The 16,498-nt window shown below is 47.4% G+C and overlaps 1 protein-coding gene across 1 annotated transcript in view; it reads left to right on the forward strand.

Annotated features, from left to right (window-relative positions):
• The window catches only part of PAPPA2 (pappalysin 2), an 86,930-nt gene that overhangs the window by 29,587 nt on the left and 40,845 nt on the right, over positions 1-16,498 (forward strand). Inside the window, exons 4-11 of the mRNA XM_071751151.1 lie at positions 5,691-5,984; positions 6,616-6,808; positions 8,931-9,052; positions 10,766-11,258; positions 11,815-11,943; positions 12,756-12,847; positions 12,924-13,117; positions 14,275-14,412. Of these exons, the coding sequence (XP_071607252.1) occupies positions 5,691-5,984; positions 6,616-6,808; positions 8,931-9,052; positions 10,766-11,258; positions 11,815-11,943; positions 12,756-12,847; positions 12,924-13,117; positions 14,275-14,412 (1,655 nt within the window). The remainder of the gene's footprint in view (positions 1-5,690; positions 5,985-6,615; positions 6,809-8,930; positions 9,053-10,765; positions 11,259-11,814; positions 11,944-12,755; positions 12,848-12,923; positions 13,118-14,274; positions 14,413-16,498) is intronic.

Genomic DNA, 16,498 nt, shown 5'->3' on the forward strand with positions numbered 1-16,498 from the left:
CTGGTGCTGTAAGGGACAGAGCTGCCTGTCCCCCGTGTCCATGTGGATGAGGTGGGATTACACCCTGGCAAGGGATGTCCAGGTTATTAGGAGAAAGTTTTAATGGTGAAGGCAGTGGGACAGAGAGCTCCAGCTTCACCATCAGTGCAGGCTCTGGGGAGGGATTTAGAGGCTTATTTAGCTTCTCCAGGCCCTTCTGGTCTGCTTTCCAGGATTCTGGAAAAGGTGAACTTCACTTTGCAGCAGGTAATGACAAAGAAACCACGAGTGTCAGTGATTTCAGAGCTGAGATTCCTGAGCTGATCAGCCAGACAGCACTGGCAGCTTCTGAATCCAGCCACAAATCCAGCTACTATCAAATTAAACCATGTTTTTATAACTTAGCTTACTATCTGCTGGAGGCAAGGTTCTCCTTGGCTTCAGTGAATCCAAGACAGACCTTTAAGGCCACCAGCTACAAAACAGTCAAAATGGCAACTGCTTCCCTAGAATGTAAGGGTAATGTGTGTTTTCTGCCATTTATGCAGTCTCTCTTTTTCTTGCCTCCCTTTCTCTCTCCACCTTTTAAGTGTCAGAATTCTCTGGCAAAGACTTTGCAGTCAAAAGTCAGTTTGCAGTCAAAACATCTAAAGTGTTTCTCAGTAACTGGAAATAATTCCTCCTGACACCTGTGCAGCAGACTTAGACCTTCTTTTAAAACTCTGTCATGTTCAACCCGTAAAAGTTTTACACTGACATTAAAGGCCCGTTTTAAAGGTTTTTTTCATCAGTTTCCCTCTCTCAATGAGTTTTTCAATAGCATCCTGCCACAGTTGGTTGTAGAGGAAGGCAAATCTCCACGAAATTTATTCCTTCAGCTTCCAGAAGTCACTTTTAAGGCTCATCTTTCAACAGCAAGTGCTTCATCCACATATGTTCTCTCCAGACCCTTCCCAATGGCTCCCAAGGAGCTGTATAGAGGGGGAATCAGGGTTGTTGGGCTCATCAAAAGCTCCTGTTTATCCCTGGTCTCAGAGTTTGTGTCCATCCAGGCACACAGGAGATGGCACCATCTGGAAATGTTGGATCAAGGTTTTCCTGTGGAGGTTTAGGGGATAAGGAGTGTTGTCTTGGCTATTGGTTGTGAAGTCTGAAGCTGGATCTGAAGTTTTTTGAGGCTTTGGCACAGCCTGAAGGCTTTTGTTTCAGGACTGTCCTTTGGTTTAGAGTTAATGACCTAGGGCCTAGGGGAGGGGGAACTGGTCTGTAACACTTTCATAAGTGGTATTTCAGAGCTCATATAACTGGTGGCAGAGGTAGAAAATCTCAGGTCTATTTACATCTCTCCCTCTGTCTGTCTGTCTCAGTCTTTCCACCATAATCACAACGAGCTCCTCTCCAATTCACAGTTCTTTTCTGGAGTCTGGAATGAATTTTCTGAGCATTTAGAAGTAAATCTTTTTAACTACAAAACACAGGGAGTTTAAGAGCTTCTGTCTTATTGAAAGCATAGCTTTCTGCAGTGGAAAATCTCTCCTCAAATCCCCTTGCAATGTAATAATTCTTTAAACTTCATGTGTAGCTGCATGTGAACTGCATTTGCATAAGCCTGGTCAAAAGGCAAAGGGAATTGTGAGTATTTGATGTTATAAATACTTTCTGCAGTTATATAAGCTGAGGCAGGCTCATATATCTGGCTGAGGTCAGTGGATCCTGAAGGAGGGCCAGCCATTCCATCAAAGGTACCTTAAGCAATGGCCATCTTCCTGTCTGACTAAGTGTCATGCATTTGTTCCATTAATTGCCATGACTCAGTGTTTGGGGAAGGTTGGCCCTGTGAACACAGGTTCAGCTTTGTGGTTTGATCTTTAAAGATCCTCTACTTGCTGGAGCTACAAGGAACAGGGCAGCTTCTTGTGAGCTGGCTTGAAGCAGAGTCCTTCAGCTTTGGTTTCTCCTATGGCTGGAAGCAGGACAAATGTCCTGGACTGAGATGTGGGAGTGAAGATGAAAAGGGGTCCACACCAGGGCTAATCCATCACTAAACTGATGGACCAGGCACCTCGGGTTGCTTGGGCAGAGTTGAGGCTTGACCTTGGGGACATTGCCAGCTCTGCAGCTGGTCTGGAAGGAGGAGATGTGAGGCCAGACCTCTTGCCTGGTCTTGGTTGGGTGAGCAAGTCCAAAGAAGAGTCTGGTTCACCTTGGAGTACTGGACCCCCTTGATGTCACAGAGACATAGAATGATTTGAGTTGGAAGGCACCTTAAAGACCATCTAGTTCATGGGAATGAACACCTCCTACTATACCAGGTTGCTTCAAGCCCCATCCAGCCATTCCCCACCCCCAAGTATGGGGCATCCATAGCTTCTCTGGGCAACCTGGGACAGGGTTTCACCATCCTCATAGTGAAGAATTTCTTCCTTATGTCTAACCTAAATCTCCCCTCTTTCAGCTTGAAAGCATTCCCTTTGTTCTATCACTCCATGTCCTTATAGAAAGTCCCTCCACAACTTTCCTCTAGGGCTCCTTTGGGTACTTAGAGATGCTCTGAGGTCTCCCTGGAGCCTTCTCTTCTCCAGACAGTGACATTTTTAGCTGGGTTGTGCAAATGCTGACCTTGGGGTCCTCCTTGGACTGGTCCTTAGGCCTGAGAGGGAAAGAGTTCACTTAAAGCCAAATTTAACCCATCTCCCAGGGCAGGAGGAGGCAGAGGGGAGAAGGAAAGCCTTGATCTGCAGAGGAGAGAGAGGAATCTGGTCTTGATGGGATGTTACAAACCTTTCCCCATCTTATTTTCACAGCCAGGACCCTGCTGAGGGAAAATACAACTTCCTGGTTCAAAGCTGGGAGCTCTCCCGACCCTGCTGAGGGAAAATACAACTTCCTGGTCCAAAGCTGGGAGCTCTCCCAGCTCCTCAGGAAGTTGAGGGAGCAGAGAATAGAGGGACAGGGATGTGCTGGAAGGCAAGCTCTGTTTTCATGCTGTTTCTAATGCTATTATCTAATTAGCTGTAAAAAAAAAAAAATCCTAAAAATATTATTGTCTTCGTGGAGTGTGGGGGAGGAATGGGACAGGGGAAGCAGAGTGGTGGACAGGGTATCCCAGCCTTGGTATCCCTCCCTGTGACAATTTTCTCCCTCTTTTTACTGGAATCCTATTTATTCCCCAACACGGGAAGAGCGCTGGGTTTCTGCTGGCAGGAGGGTTGCTGGGTCACAGGGACCCCAACCCCTGGTGCTCAGCCTTGTTCCTTGGGGTTATTCTGCAGGATGAGTGCAGACCTTACACATCTCATTTATTTGTCTATGAACTTTATTTTCTTGGCTCCTGTGTGTTCCTTCTCCCAGGCCTTTGGGAAGGCAGCCCCCTGCCTTGCTCCTGCTGGGCTTTGGCTGCAGAGATGCCTTTTCTTTCTGTTCTCCTCTCATGCCACATTTTGATTAAAACGAGAAGCAGCTTTTTAAAATATATCTGCTGGGTTCTCTATCCCTTTGCAGTCTCTAGCATTGATCAGCTTGGTAGCTGCAATCCATCCTCTTCTCAAAACCCTAATGATTGGCAGGACACAACATGAAGGTCCCCAAAAGGGGGGGTTCATCTCCACTCAACTAAATTACCAAGAACTGAATGATGGGGTGCAAGGCCCTTTGCTCTGGTGCTTTAAACCTGGGGAGAAAGAAAATGCAGATATTTTGTGGCCGATCCTTTGCCCTAACAGAACGAACTGCACTGGGCATCAGAGTAGCAACCAACATGAATTTTTAGCTAGGAAATGGTGCCAGTTCACAGGTCACTGGTGTCTCCCAACCCTTCCATGAATCCCACACCTGGGATGCTCCATGGAAGATGCAACCCTTACTCCTTCACCCTGTTGGGCTCAAGAGAATTGCTCAGGGCATCTCTGAGGGCCCCAACCCAGTGTTCACCTCCACCAGAGGAATCAGCATCCTGATGCTCTTCTGCCAAGGTCACTGATCTGAAGAAAGTTCTCTCTGGGAAGGAATGCCCTGCATTTGAGGGCATGAGGTAGTCCAGTAGCACACAGAGCTGCTCCAGGAGCAGATTTCAAACAGTTTATGGAGTGGCTGGAGACAGGATCATGTGCTGACCCTCTGCCAAGTTTTAACTTTGCTGGCAGGGGCAGCAACTGGCAGCAAAGATGCAGTAGCAGAGGCTTTGCTGTGAGGTAGCTGGCATAGCAAACCCTCTAGAGCCCTGCAAAGGAGGAAGCAAATCAGGCTGGTGCCAAGTATTGACTGTACTGCCGTCCAAGCTGCCTAGGTCAAAACTAGTCAGGTAAAAAGCAGGCTACCATGTCACAGAGGTATTGCCTGAAGCCAACCTGGGCACATATTGGGGTCTGCTTATTCCCCCCTCATTTTGCTGATATTCCCCAGCACTCACCCTGCTGTAAGGCAGCACAGGAAAGCAGATGGAGAGGGGAAATGAGATGATTAAATGGCCCTAAAAAGCCTCAAAACAGGGAGAAAAGTAATGTTTCCAAAGATATTTTCATTTGTTCAGAATAAAAGCAAGCAAGAAAGGAGAGGTAAGTCTTGTTCTTGAGCATTCTCTCTGAACAGTTTCCTGGCAGATGTGGTAGAGCTGTTGGTACAGGGTGTGCATCCCTGGCCAGAAGTCAGAGATGCTGGCAGGGAGGGAAAGGAAGGCTCTGATCCACTTGGCTTTCCTTGGCACCATTGCTTTTTGCTCTTCCTTTTGCAAGGAGGGAGGTCTGAAAGGAAAAGCATCTTGTCCTGTAACCAAGGGTCCTTACCCAGCCCTGTGCTGTTGCTGTCAGGATGCCATGGCAGCTCCAAGGAATTTCTGGTGGATTTAGTCTGTACCTGTGCTCCAGGATCTTTGACAGTGGAAACTGCACCAAGATGCCCTTGGGGACAAAATTTGGTGCCCCCTCAAGCCAAGGGGCTGCAGTGGCTCAAGAATCAGGGTGCAGAAGATGGGGGGGTGTTCTTGCCTGCTTCACTTGGTGCACCTTGCCCATGCACAAACCCCTCTGAAGGACAGGAAGGGATCTTCAGAGTCTGTGTTTTGGCAAACTTCACTCTGAAATATATGGTGACTTTGTGTCAGGTTTGTGGTGGATTATAACAACACCTTGTATGAGTTTAAATTTTCTTATGTTGGGAGGGTGAAGCAGAAGAGGACTGCTTCAGTAGGGGCCAGGGGCATTTGAATCTTCCTATGGACTTGTGCTGGTTCCTAGCTGGCACAGCCAAGTGAGTTGGGAATTTGATAGGCACCTTCTCCTCACCTGCTATGGGATCTGCTCTGCTGAACCCACCTGCCCAGGCTCTCCTCTGGTTTAAAAGGTTATACCTGGAAGCCTACAGCATGTCTCAGTTTGGTGTCTTGACTCCAAACCTCATTTGGAGGTGGAAGTGTGAAGTCTTCAGAAGGCACTGAATTCTAAACGTGAGAAAAGTCAGAGAGAAGTGGTAGCCGAAATGAATGGAGATGTTTAGGGGAGTGGTGAGATCTGAACCACTCCACGAAGGCAAAGGCGCACTCTTCCCATCTTATGGGATTAGTATGGGGTAAATATGTCCATCTTCAGGTCTCCATCTGGCAGCTAATTTCTGGCCTGGAAGGTGCAATGAAAGGAACTGTGTCCAGCACAGCTGAGCTATGGCAGCTGCCTGCTCTCTCTTTCTCTGGATGACATTCTCTGTGCTTGTGATTCCAGGTGGAGTTGTCCTCAACCCTGCTTATTATGGTGTGCACGGCCACACGAACACCATGATTCACGAGGTGGGACACGTCCTGGGTCTGTACCACGTCTTTAAAGGAGTGAGCGAGCGGGAATCCTGCGACGATCCCTGCCGGGAGACGACTCCATCTCTGGAGACAGGAGACCTCTGTGCTGACACTGCCCCCACCCCAAAGAGCAAACTCTGCCGGGATCCAGATCCCACCAATGACACCTGTGGACAGACACATTTCACAGGAACACCTTTCAACAACTACATGAGTTACACAGGTAATAAGGAATCATCATTAGGGGGTCACCATCCTTAAGAGCTTGGGCTTCTCTTCCTTCTACCCCTGTAGAAAGTCTCTTCCTCTGTTTTCCTCACTCCTGTGGTCCCTGTCCCTGGGCAGGGATGTGTCAGGCTGTAGCCTGTGCATTTTCTGTCCCTTTTCTGTCCATCTCTCCCCGTCTGTGTGTCATTGGGGGTGCACCAAGCTCATTCTTACCTGTATGCCTTTGTTCGCCAGTCCTGAAATTGTTTGCCGTGAGTTTTTAATTACTGCTGCTGCTGCTATTATGATTTTGGACCTTAGAATTGAGTTCTTTCGACTTGGTTTCCAAAGGCATGACGAGCAATTCCATCATCCCATGAGAGTGGTGAAGGCGTTAGAGGTGGTGTTGAGCGAGCGCGGGGATGTGGAGCTGCTGTGGCATCAAGTGCCATCTTGTGGCTTTGGTGACACACGACACCAGAGAGTCCTGGCAGGAGAGCCACCAGACAGACGCTGGGATCTTCCCGGTCTCCTTAGAGATCCCCCCCCAAAAAAACCCACAAGTTTGGTGATCAGGAAGGGTGGATGTTGCCGTGCCCCACTGGCTGATTCCTCGGTCACGGTCAGTCTGGCCCCTCTTCCCCCAGACGATGACTGCACCAACACCTTCACCCCCAACCAAGTGGCCCGGATGCATTGCTACCTGGACCTGGTGTATCAGCGTTGGGGCCAGAGCAAGAAGCCCACCCCCATCCCCATCCCTCCCATGGTCACGGGGCAAACACAGGATTCTCTCAGCATCTACTGGCTGCCTCCCATCAGTGGTGTCATCCATGAGAGGTAAGGGATCCGCCGTTCCCGGGCTCTTGGGTTTGCTCAGGAGGCTGCTAGGAGGGACAATGAGACTTCTGTGGTGCTGAACCACCCCCCCCTACAACTCCCTCCCCCCCCCCCCCCGTCTTGCCCTAAACACTGTAATTAGTTATCATTTCATTACAGTGTTTCTGCTGTGAAGAAGCTCTAGTTATTCTTTTGCCCTGTTGATTGTATTTTAGGCAAAATTTACCTACAGCTTTGCACCAGTCATGAGGTTGCAACTGTGGTGCTCAGCACTTTTTGGAACTTTGAGCTGGCTTGCTCACCAGTATTCTAAACACATACCAAATATACATACATGTTACAATATTTATAATTATTTTTTATACTTAAATTATTCTGAACACCTTTCCAGAAGCTTGGTCATACTGCCTTTATGTCCTCAATGTCTAGAAACAGTAGGATTTTGCATGGGGGGCTGGCTAATAAGTTTGAATTTCTACCTCAATATACAGCAAGGATCTCTCCCAGGGTTATTTTCAGGCCAGTGCATAAATGTATCTCTCCCCCTTGGTTTCTGCAGCAGAACCCTCAGACACCAGAGCTGGGCTGCTGGCACATTTGCTCCTCCTTCAAGCTTTCTGCTGTTGGGGTGCTGGGAGGGGAAGGCAAAGAGGTTGTGCCAAATCTTAAACCCCAGAGTGCAATCACAGGATGAAAAATGAGCTTCATTTAGCACTTATTGTATAAAATAGCCATTTACCAGGAGGAAATGCAACCTTGTGGTTAAGGCAGGGAGCTCGAACCGCAGGACCTGGATTTCATTCCCAGTGCTGGCATGGACTCGTGGTGTAACTAACTTGAGGGTTAGTAACTAACTTTTCAAGCCATAGAAATGATGCTGAGGAACCAGAGGTGTTTGGCTGGTGAGCAGTGTGTGGACCAAAATCTGGGTCCCTGTCTGCCTTCTCAATACTGGGGAGTCACCAACCTCTGGATACACCATTTATGCCTCTATTTAGCAGCCCCTCTTATTAAATGTTTTGGTTTCTACCAGGTTTTAGGGTTTTAGCTCTGTGCTTTTATTTTGGGGTGATAAACACGTCTTACAGAGCTCTTGAACGTATTTTAAAGATGCTTCACAAAGCTGAGCCTTTCAATTAAGAGAAAAGTGCTGTGTGGAGGCTGGTAGGAGACCCTTGGGTCAGTGTTTGCTGCCTTTTCAAAGCAGTGGTACCCTTCTCCATGGGCCTTTCACCCAGGTATAACAAGAGCCTGTGTCCATCAACACTCCAGGCATAAGAGACTTCAACAAACTGCTTTGGTGTGGATTAGAATGCTTTGTGAGCAGAAAACACAGGTTTAAGATACTGGGTCTTCAGAGCCATCCCTGACTCTTTCTCATAACAGGCTTTGGTCCAGGTGGGGGTGTTCTCTATCCCCTGTGACAAACTTGCCAAGGAAAGGGCCTGAAGCTGGTGATTTTCACAGAAAAGTTCCTCCTTTCCTGCACAGCACAGTGGGACCCTCTGTTGTGTTTGTCTTGTATTGCAGTGGGAGCAAAAGACAGAAAACTGACCCTGGGGTGTAACAGAGACAGAAGTGCAAAGGCATTACCCCAAGGAACATGAAATCTCTTAGCACTGTTTTTTTTTTTTTTTTTGCTCTTAGCAGCAAAGTCTTGTGGCTTTTTTTTTTTTTTTTTTTTTTAATTGGTTGGAAATAGAAGTGCTGATGTACTAACAGGCTGACTCCTGTTCTTACCTCTGCTGTCAGAGTGGTTCCAAAGAATGTTTATCAATATGGTGATACATGCCTTTTATATATATATATATAAATATAAATATAAAATATAAATATAAATATAAATATAGAAAATTCGATATAAAAATTGTAGACAATTCAAGTCTACAGAGAACCTGTAGAAGAGGAGGAATTAAATTCAGCTTGTTCCACAGTCACTCCTATACTGTTTTTGACAAAGCTTCTTCCAAGCACGATAGAATTTCTTTGTTCTGAAAAGACCTTTAAGATCATCAGCCTTGCTTTTCCAATTTCACATCTGATCCTGCCTGGACAAATATGCATGGAAAATTTCTGGGTCCTGTTTAGACATCTAGACACAGCTCTTCCTGTTTGTCTGCAGGGAGCAAGACACACTCTGTGATGACTGTGAGGAGGACGGTACCTTCCGTCAGTATGTGCACAAGGCCTCTTCCCCTCGGATCTGTGATTCCTCTGGCTACTGGACCCCAGAAGAAGCAGAAGGTGAACCCCTCCTCACTTCCCTTGTCTCTGAATCCCCTGGATAGAGAAGAGATGCTGCTGTGGAAAGAAAAGCTGCATTTTTTTTTTTTTTTTTTGAGAGTGAGATGCGTGTGGTCCTGGAGCAGGGATGTGGACTCAATGATCCTTGTGGGTCTTGAGATGTAGAACTTGAGATGTTCTCTCCTTTGGTCTCTTCTGTGGGGGAGGCTTTTTAGTGCAGGCAGGAATTCTGGGTGCCACAACTTGTCCTGTGCTGAGACACAGGTGTTTTTTAGGGACCTACGGTGAGCATGGCGGTGGCTTTCAGGGTCATGCAGCTGCCATTGGAGCTGTTGGGCTTTTCATGCTGCCTCAGCCCCTCCAAGGGCAAAATAGGAGGCAAAAAAACAGGTAGAATGACCCCATGAGCTGTCTGTAGTGCACATGGTGCTGTTAAACCCAGGGAGCCAGAGAACTTCTTAGCTCTGTGCACATCTGAGCTACTGAGATTGACAGAAAATGTGTCAGGATGGCTGGAGATAAGATGCGGTTTGGGCCACACCTTGGGGATGCAGGCCAGGCTTTGGGAACAGGAGTGTCAGGATGTAGCTGAGGATCTGTGTCTGAAAACTTTCTTGCTAAGACTGCAAGCTGAGGGGATGGTTGGAGGGGAACCAGAGAAATAACCAGATTAGTGTTTATTCAGTGATACCAAACAAATCAAAATTTACCTTGTTCATTGTCAGTGTTTGTTTCCCCCTTCTGTCTGATTCACTGACAAATTAAAACTGCTTCTGGAATTACTGGATTTTGTTTTTTCCTATGCAATTACCTCAAGTGCATGTTTGCTGTGGTGAAAAGGGCTCAGGTTTCATGGGGTTTGTAAGACTAATGCTGAATGGATGCATGCTTGGAATTGGTGTTGTGCCCTTAGAAATGTTTTCAGTGGTGGTGGAAGAGAAGGGAATTTCTACCCCAGGATGATGCATTCCAGTCTTGCTTTCTGAGACTGACAGCCCAATGCTGCATTTCTCTTGCTGAGTGCTAATCCACCAGCAGAAAAATCAGGCTGGCTATCCAAGGTCAGCCTGGGCATTGTCCTAGTGGAGGAATAATCTTCTGGAGCTTCCTCCCTAGTTTGCTTTGGACTTTCTTCCTGTGACCTCTTCCAGCATCTGCCTGTGGAAAGCTTTGGTCTCTTTGCTTACCCCATGTCCAAAACCATGGAGCCACCTGGGTTCAGGTGTCCTTAGCAAGCTTTCTGTGTCCCTGAGACTACAAGACAAGTTTTCTGTCCCCCAGCTGTGTCTCTAGAGCTGCTGATGACACTGCCATCAACTGCAGCATGGATACTGCTGTCCCTGTTTTAGAGTGACACAAGGCTTGACAAATGTGGTTCTTGTATGCATTCTGTCTTGGTTTGGGCCTGGATAAAAGTGATTTTCTGTCTTGTACTTTTGCTTTCAGCTAAGTCTCTTGTAAGTAGCTGCACTTGCTGAAATTTGGTACACACCCAGGAGCTGTGAGACTAGTGTGCTCATTGTTTTCTAGGATGTTAGGGCAGGTATCAGCAGCTCTGGCATGTACCTGTAGCAGGTGTAAAACTGCATGGATGTGCTGCTGTAGCACAGTGATGCATAAGCACCTCTGGGGTTCTGCAGGGAGAAGGATCTCCCCTCTGAGCCCTCTGTGGACCTGATTCTCACCAGCACCCTCCTTATCCCTCATGCCCAGGGCCCCCGGATGTGGATCAGCCCTGTGAGCCCAGCCTGCAGGCCTGGAGTCCAGAGCTCCACCTGTACCACATGAACATGACAGTGCCATGTCCCCAGCCAGACGGCTGCATCCTGGAGCTGCACTTCCTGCATCCCGTCTACCCAGATTCCCTCATCCTCTGGACCACCTACCTCTCCACGGGCTCTCCCAAGGCACTGTCTGACATTGAAGTCTTGACAGAGCAGGGAGAATCCATCCATTTGGGCCCCCTGAACACTTTCTGTGATGTGCCCTTTACCGTGAAGCTCAATATCCCTAAAAAAGTGGCCGGTGTCAAAATCTACACCTTTGATGAGAGGATGGAGATAGACACTGCCCTGCTCATCTCCATGCCCCACAGCTCTCTCTGCTCCTCCTGCAAACTGATCCAGTACAGAGTCCTCCGTGATCCCCCCTTTGCAAATGGATCCCCAGCTGCTCCAGCACAGTCCCGTCGCCAGTTCCTGGACATGTGAGTTATGAGGCTGCTTCTTCACAGGCTGAATGGGTGTTCTGGTGGTTCTGATGATGTCCTCTGGTCCTGGCTTTGAATCCTCGGATGGGTTTGCTTGTGGTTTTTTTGTTGCTTTTGTTTTGTTTGTTTTGTTGTTGTTTTGGGTTTTTTTTTTTCCGTATTATCACATTCAACACCATCAACACATTCCCTATCCAGCATGAGGAAGCTTGACCCACCATGCCACCACCACCCTTGCCCAGGTGCCCAGGCTAACCAGAAGGAGATTCATTAAAAAAAGTTTTCCCTATCCACATGGCGAGTAAAATGATCGTTGGATTTCATAAAGCTGAGTTCCCCAACTCAGACCCCAGGGAAATAAGCAACAGGCCCATCTGACTGACCTGATAAAAACCCTCTTCCCACAGTCACTGCCTCTGGCAGTTCAGGGTATGAAGATGTGTGAAACTGGTACTGCCTGGGCACAACCATGTGGCTTCTGTAGCTGTGGTGAGCAAACCTGTTGCAGCTTGGTCCCTCCTGCTCTTCATTCCAGTCCTCTCTGTTTCCTCAGGGAAGTGACACCTGGGCAGCTGTACAGCTATCAAGTGCAGGTCATCTCTGGGACCACCTCAGGAGAAGCTTCCCCACCACTTGTCCACGTCCACGGAGCACCCTATTGTGGGGATGGGAAGGTGACCATGTAAGTCAAGAAACCCAGGCTCTCAGCTGTGGTTCTTTAACCTGTCAGGTTTGCCCTAAAGGGAAGCACTGGCTTGATCCTCCACCAATGGTTACTTGACTGAAGATGCTGTACTGAATCCCTCTGGCAAACTGGACCACAGAGTTTGTATTTTATCAAAATGTGATGTGCATTTGAGATGGTCTTTTTGAGGAGCAGGGTCTGGATGAAGGGAACATCCGTGGTGCTTGGATTCTGTCCCATCTCAGCAAACTGTCTCATAGCCTTACCCCAAAGGGATCCTCCTTTAGGACTGCTCAGTTCCCTTGCACAGGGAAAACAGTGGTGGCCCTGCAGGATCAGGTTCTGCATCAAGTGCAGTCCCACAGAGTGGAGTGTCTCTGCTTAACACCACCAATGATGAAAGACTCCAAATGTTCCCATGCTAAGGCTAATTATGCAAAATTTTCATATTTGAGTTTTTTCAGGCTTCAGCTTTCTGGTTACTCAGAATCATTTTTCTTTGAAAACTGCTTTCTTAGCAGTGTCAGGGAAGTGGAAGAAAGTCACAGTCTTCTCCCACAGGCTGTGTTTTCAGCCTCTTTTTTCCCCTTGGCCCATATCTATATCCGATCCCCATATCTATATGGTGTTTTCCTTCCTCTTCCTTACTCCATCTTGGTTCTTCCTGTTCTTCCTGCTACTGTCTAAACGGAACCGAAAGTATGGGGTCCTCACTTGGAACTGGGCAGAAAAATGGGGCTATTGAGTCAAGATGAGGGTGTTAACACACCTGGTGGTGGTGTTAGCACATCTGGCTGTTGTCCTTTTAGGAGCCTGGAAGAGGAATGTGATGATGGGGACCTGCTGGATGGAGATGGCTGCTCCAGGAAGTGTAAAAAGGAAAAAGGCTTCAATTGTATGGGTGAGTCCAAATGGATTTGGGACATTCTTTTGAGACAGGAGTCAAAACTGTACATTACTGATACTGCTCCTTGCAGGGGAACCAAGCCTGTGCTACATCCATGATGGGGATGGTGTGTGTGAGCCTTTCGAGGTGACAAGTAGCTTCCTGGACTGTGGACCCTACACACCTGATGGATATGTGGATCTCTGGGCAATCAAAGCCTATGCCTCCCACCAGGATGCAAAGTCCTGTCCTGCTTCCTTGGTCACTGGAGAGCCTGTTGTGAAGGTGAGGAGAAAACATGGCCAAAAAAAAAAAAAAAAATTAATAAAAATTTTCTAGCAAGCCCATGGAGCAAGCCATAGAGAAATTCACTGCTGCCTGATTGTGTTAAGGCAAAACCAAAATCTTTAGAGCAGCTCTGGAAGTGTTTGTTGATTAATATATTGCCATGCAGTGAGCTAAGAGGAGACCTGGGTGTTTTTCACACCCTTCTCTTTCAGAAGTCCCTAAGTCCAGGCAGAGCTGTATGTGAAGGGGTGATTTATCACCTTCCCTGACTGCAGAGTTTGCTTAACAGTGACCCCCACATCCTACCAGCACAACCTCAAATGTGTGAGTAGTCCCACTGGCAGTTTCAAAAGCCTCATCAGTTTCTAATACCTTATTAGGTCAGGATAAAAGGATAAAATCACACATACATCAGCATCTCTGCTGCTCTCAAATTCTCTGATCTGAAGCCAAGGAAAAATCAGTGAGAGAATTCCCATCTTTCATATGGGCTTTGGAGCAGGGCTGAGAGGTCTAGGATGGGATTTGGATTTTGCTTGATCAGTGTTGATGTGATGTGTATGTCATGTCCTGGCAAGCTAAAGAAGAGTGAGAGGTCATGTTTAGTGTTTTTATTGACTTGATATAAGAAACAATCTTCTGGAGACCTGCAGCACAATTAAATTGCCCAGATGCACCTCTATAATGACATACCTTGCATTCAGGTATCTGCTCCCCTAGAATGCCACAAATAATTCCCAGATTTTGTCTGCCTGGCCTATGTGGATGTCTGGAGCACCACAGGGAATCAGATGGCATGGAGGGCTGGTCTTAAGGACAAATGAATCACACCTTGAGACTCATCAGCCCAGCCAAAATCAGGAGGCTATGATTTTTAATCCCATCTTACAGCTTCACTTGTTTTTTACTCAGCCCCACTGACATCATGGAGTGCTTAAGGAGTATATGTACAGCACCACAAAATGGCAAGGGCCTCCTGAGCACATGTGTGGGTGATCCTGCTTAGGAACTCACATCCTAATTGTGTTCAGGCTAAGAACCAGCTTGAGATCCTTCTTCAAGTTTGTTGAGTCGTCTCTGAGGTTTTGTAGGTGCTGTTTCCTTCTCTCACATTCTTTGCTTCTTTCTGGGTTGACATAAATCTCTCCTTCCAGGTATGTAAATCCCACCTTCACCATGTGCCAAAGGACCTTTCCCTGGCTGCTTGGTTCCCATGCACTCCCAAACAAGACAAGGCTCAGGATCCAGATGAGGAGATAATTCCCTTGGGCAATGAGGGAGTTTGGCTGAAGGTAAGTATGTGTCACAGAAGAATTTACTCTCTGCAGCACTTGGGTGACAAACACCCATCCTGTCATGTCCTGTAGGAGCTACAACAGCCTGAAAAACTGCTCAGAGAGGACTTTTTATCCTTCTGACCTCTTCACAAACCCCAAATGCCTATGGCTATGTCAGATGCAGTCGCCCCATCCCCACTGCAAGCAGCAAACCCATCCTGGGGCAGACTGCCAGGAAAAGGGCTGTGCCCGAAACCAGGAGCCCACAGAAATGTGTTGAGGATGAGAAACAACTTGCTTTGGACTGTTACACCCACAAAGGGTGGGCACAGGCTGTGGTTAAAGCCCTTGTTGCCTTTGTTCCCCTTGGCTGTGAAGAGCAGCAGATGGTACCTGGGTCCACACTGCCATCCCAAGGGGTTCTGGGTCCTCCTGTCCCACAGTGATTCCAGACCAAAGGAGACACTTCTGTGCCGAGGATGTTGGTCATGGAGCCACATGGCAGCTTGGGGGCTGCCTTTGGGAGGGCACCTATACTACAGGGGCAAATCTCCCTGTCCTGGCAGGCAGAGGAAAGCTGAGAGTTAGGCCAATGAGATTTTTTTTTTTTTTTTTTACAGCCTTAATTTTCTGACCAGAGACACAGCTTAGAGATTTGGTGGCTGTTGCCTGTTGTTAGTGGGAAGCTGGGCCCTGGTGCTCTGCTTCCTCTGCATCTCCAGGGACACCTTGTCCTGCTTTGCTCCAGCTTGTCTAGAGAGAACCTCATCCCAAGGTGCTCCCAGGAGAGGCATCCTGGTCCAGCCTGAGTCAATAAACACTGCTACTGCCTCTGAGGTCCTCTGTGTCTCCAAAGAACCCCTCTTAACAGACTTTTTTCCCCTTCCTTCCTTATCTGTGTGCTCACAACCTACTTTCCAGCTCCAGTTTCCAGCCACGACCACTGTGTCTCCTCCTTTTCCTCTCTAATGAGGAAGCAACAATCTCCCCCCTGCCCTACCTAGATGAAAGTTTGATTTCCACTTCTTACCAGGGGTTAAAATCTGTTCCACTTTTATTTGAGCTTGTGGTCCATTCTCGTCATTCATGGATGTCTTGAAGACTTTATCTTAAATACTGGCTCTCCATGCTCTCTTTAGGAGTGCTATTATTTTCTGCCCATAAAATTATTTACGGACTAGTAACAATTTTTTAATTTTTTTTTTTTTTTTAAATAGAGTTTGCCTGATTGGTAACTATTGGGCTTGGAAAGGCAGCTTGTTGACAATTTTCCTAGCACACCAGGACAGGAGCAGTGCCCAGTGCTCTTCATGCATACCCATGGCAGTGTGAGGGTCTTGGGGCCACTTTAAAGCCCTTGTGCCTGTGTCCTCTGTGTTAGAGAGGAATTGCAAAACTTTATCTGGTGGTCAGAACAGAGCTTTACTCAAGAGGTGGCACTAATGAGCAAGTGAAAGGCTGGGTCATGCTGGGGGCAAGAAGTACATGTGTGCCACATCATGAAGCATCTTGGGTCTCTCTGCAGCTGGGAATATTTAATCTGCTTAATAATTTGCAGATCTCCAGCCATGCTTTGGTTTTAGTTTCTAACAGGTCTGATGAGGAAAGAGAAATCACTTGTAAGCATGTCAGGATGTGTAAAATGCAGAAAGTTAAGCAGAAAGAAAGGGAGAGGGAGAAAAATTAAGACAGCTTGCTGTGGGCAGGCTCATAATATGCATTTAAAAAGCAATAAAGATTTGGGATGTTAGTCAAGCCAGGGGCTGTTAGTCTGCCTGGGAGCCAGTGTCCTTCAGATCCAAGGAGTTGCACTGCAGGAAGGGAAGGACTAAAACCCTTCACCTTAAGCTGTGCAGGCCAGGAAAAACCTCACTTGGCTTAACCTGACCTCTCCTCCCTTGAGGAACAGTGCTTGGAGCTGATGGGATTAAAATTACCCAGCTCTTTGGGCGTCCCAGCCACAGCTCTGTCCTGCTCCTTGGAGGAAGCTGCAAGCAATTCTGGCTCCTCTTCATCTTTTTTGCCTTCTCACTTTCCTTTTTCTTTCTCCCCCTACATTTTTCATCAAAGGGGCATGTACCAAATCAAAACGTTTGAGCCT

The sequence above is a fragment of the Heliangelus exortis genome, chromosome 8 (genome assembly GCF_036169615.1).
Source record: "Heliangelus exortis chromosome 8, bHelExo1.hap1, whole genome shotgun sequence".
Classification (NCBI taxonomy): domain Eukaryota; kingdom Metazoa; phylum Chordata; class Aves; order Apodiformes; family Trochilidae; genus Heliangelus; species Heliangelus exortis.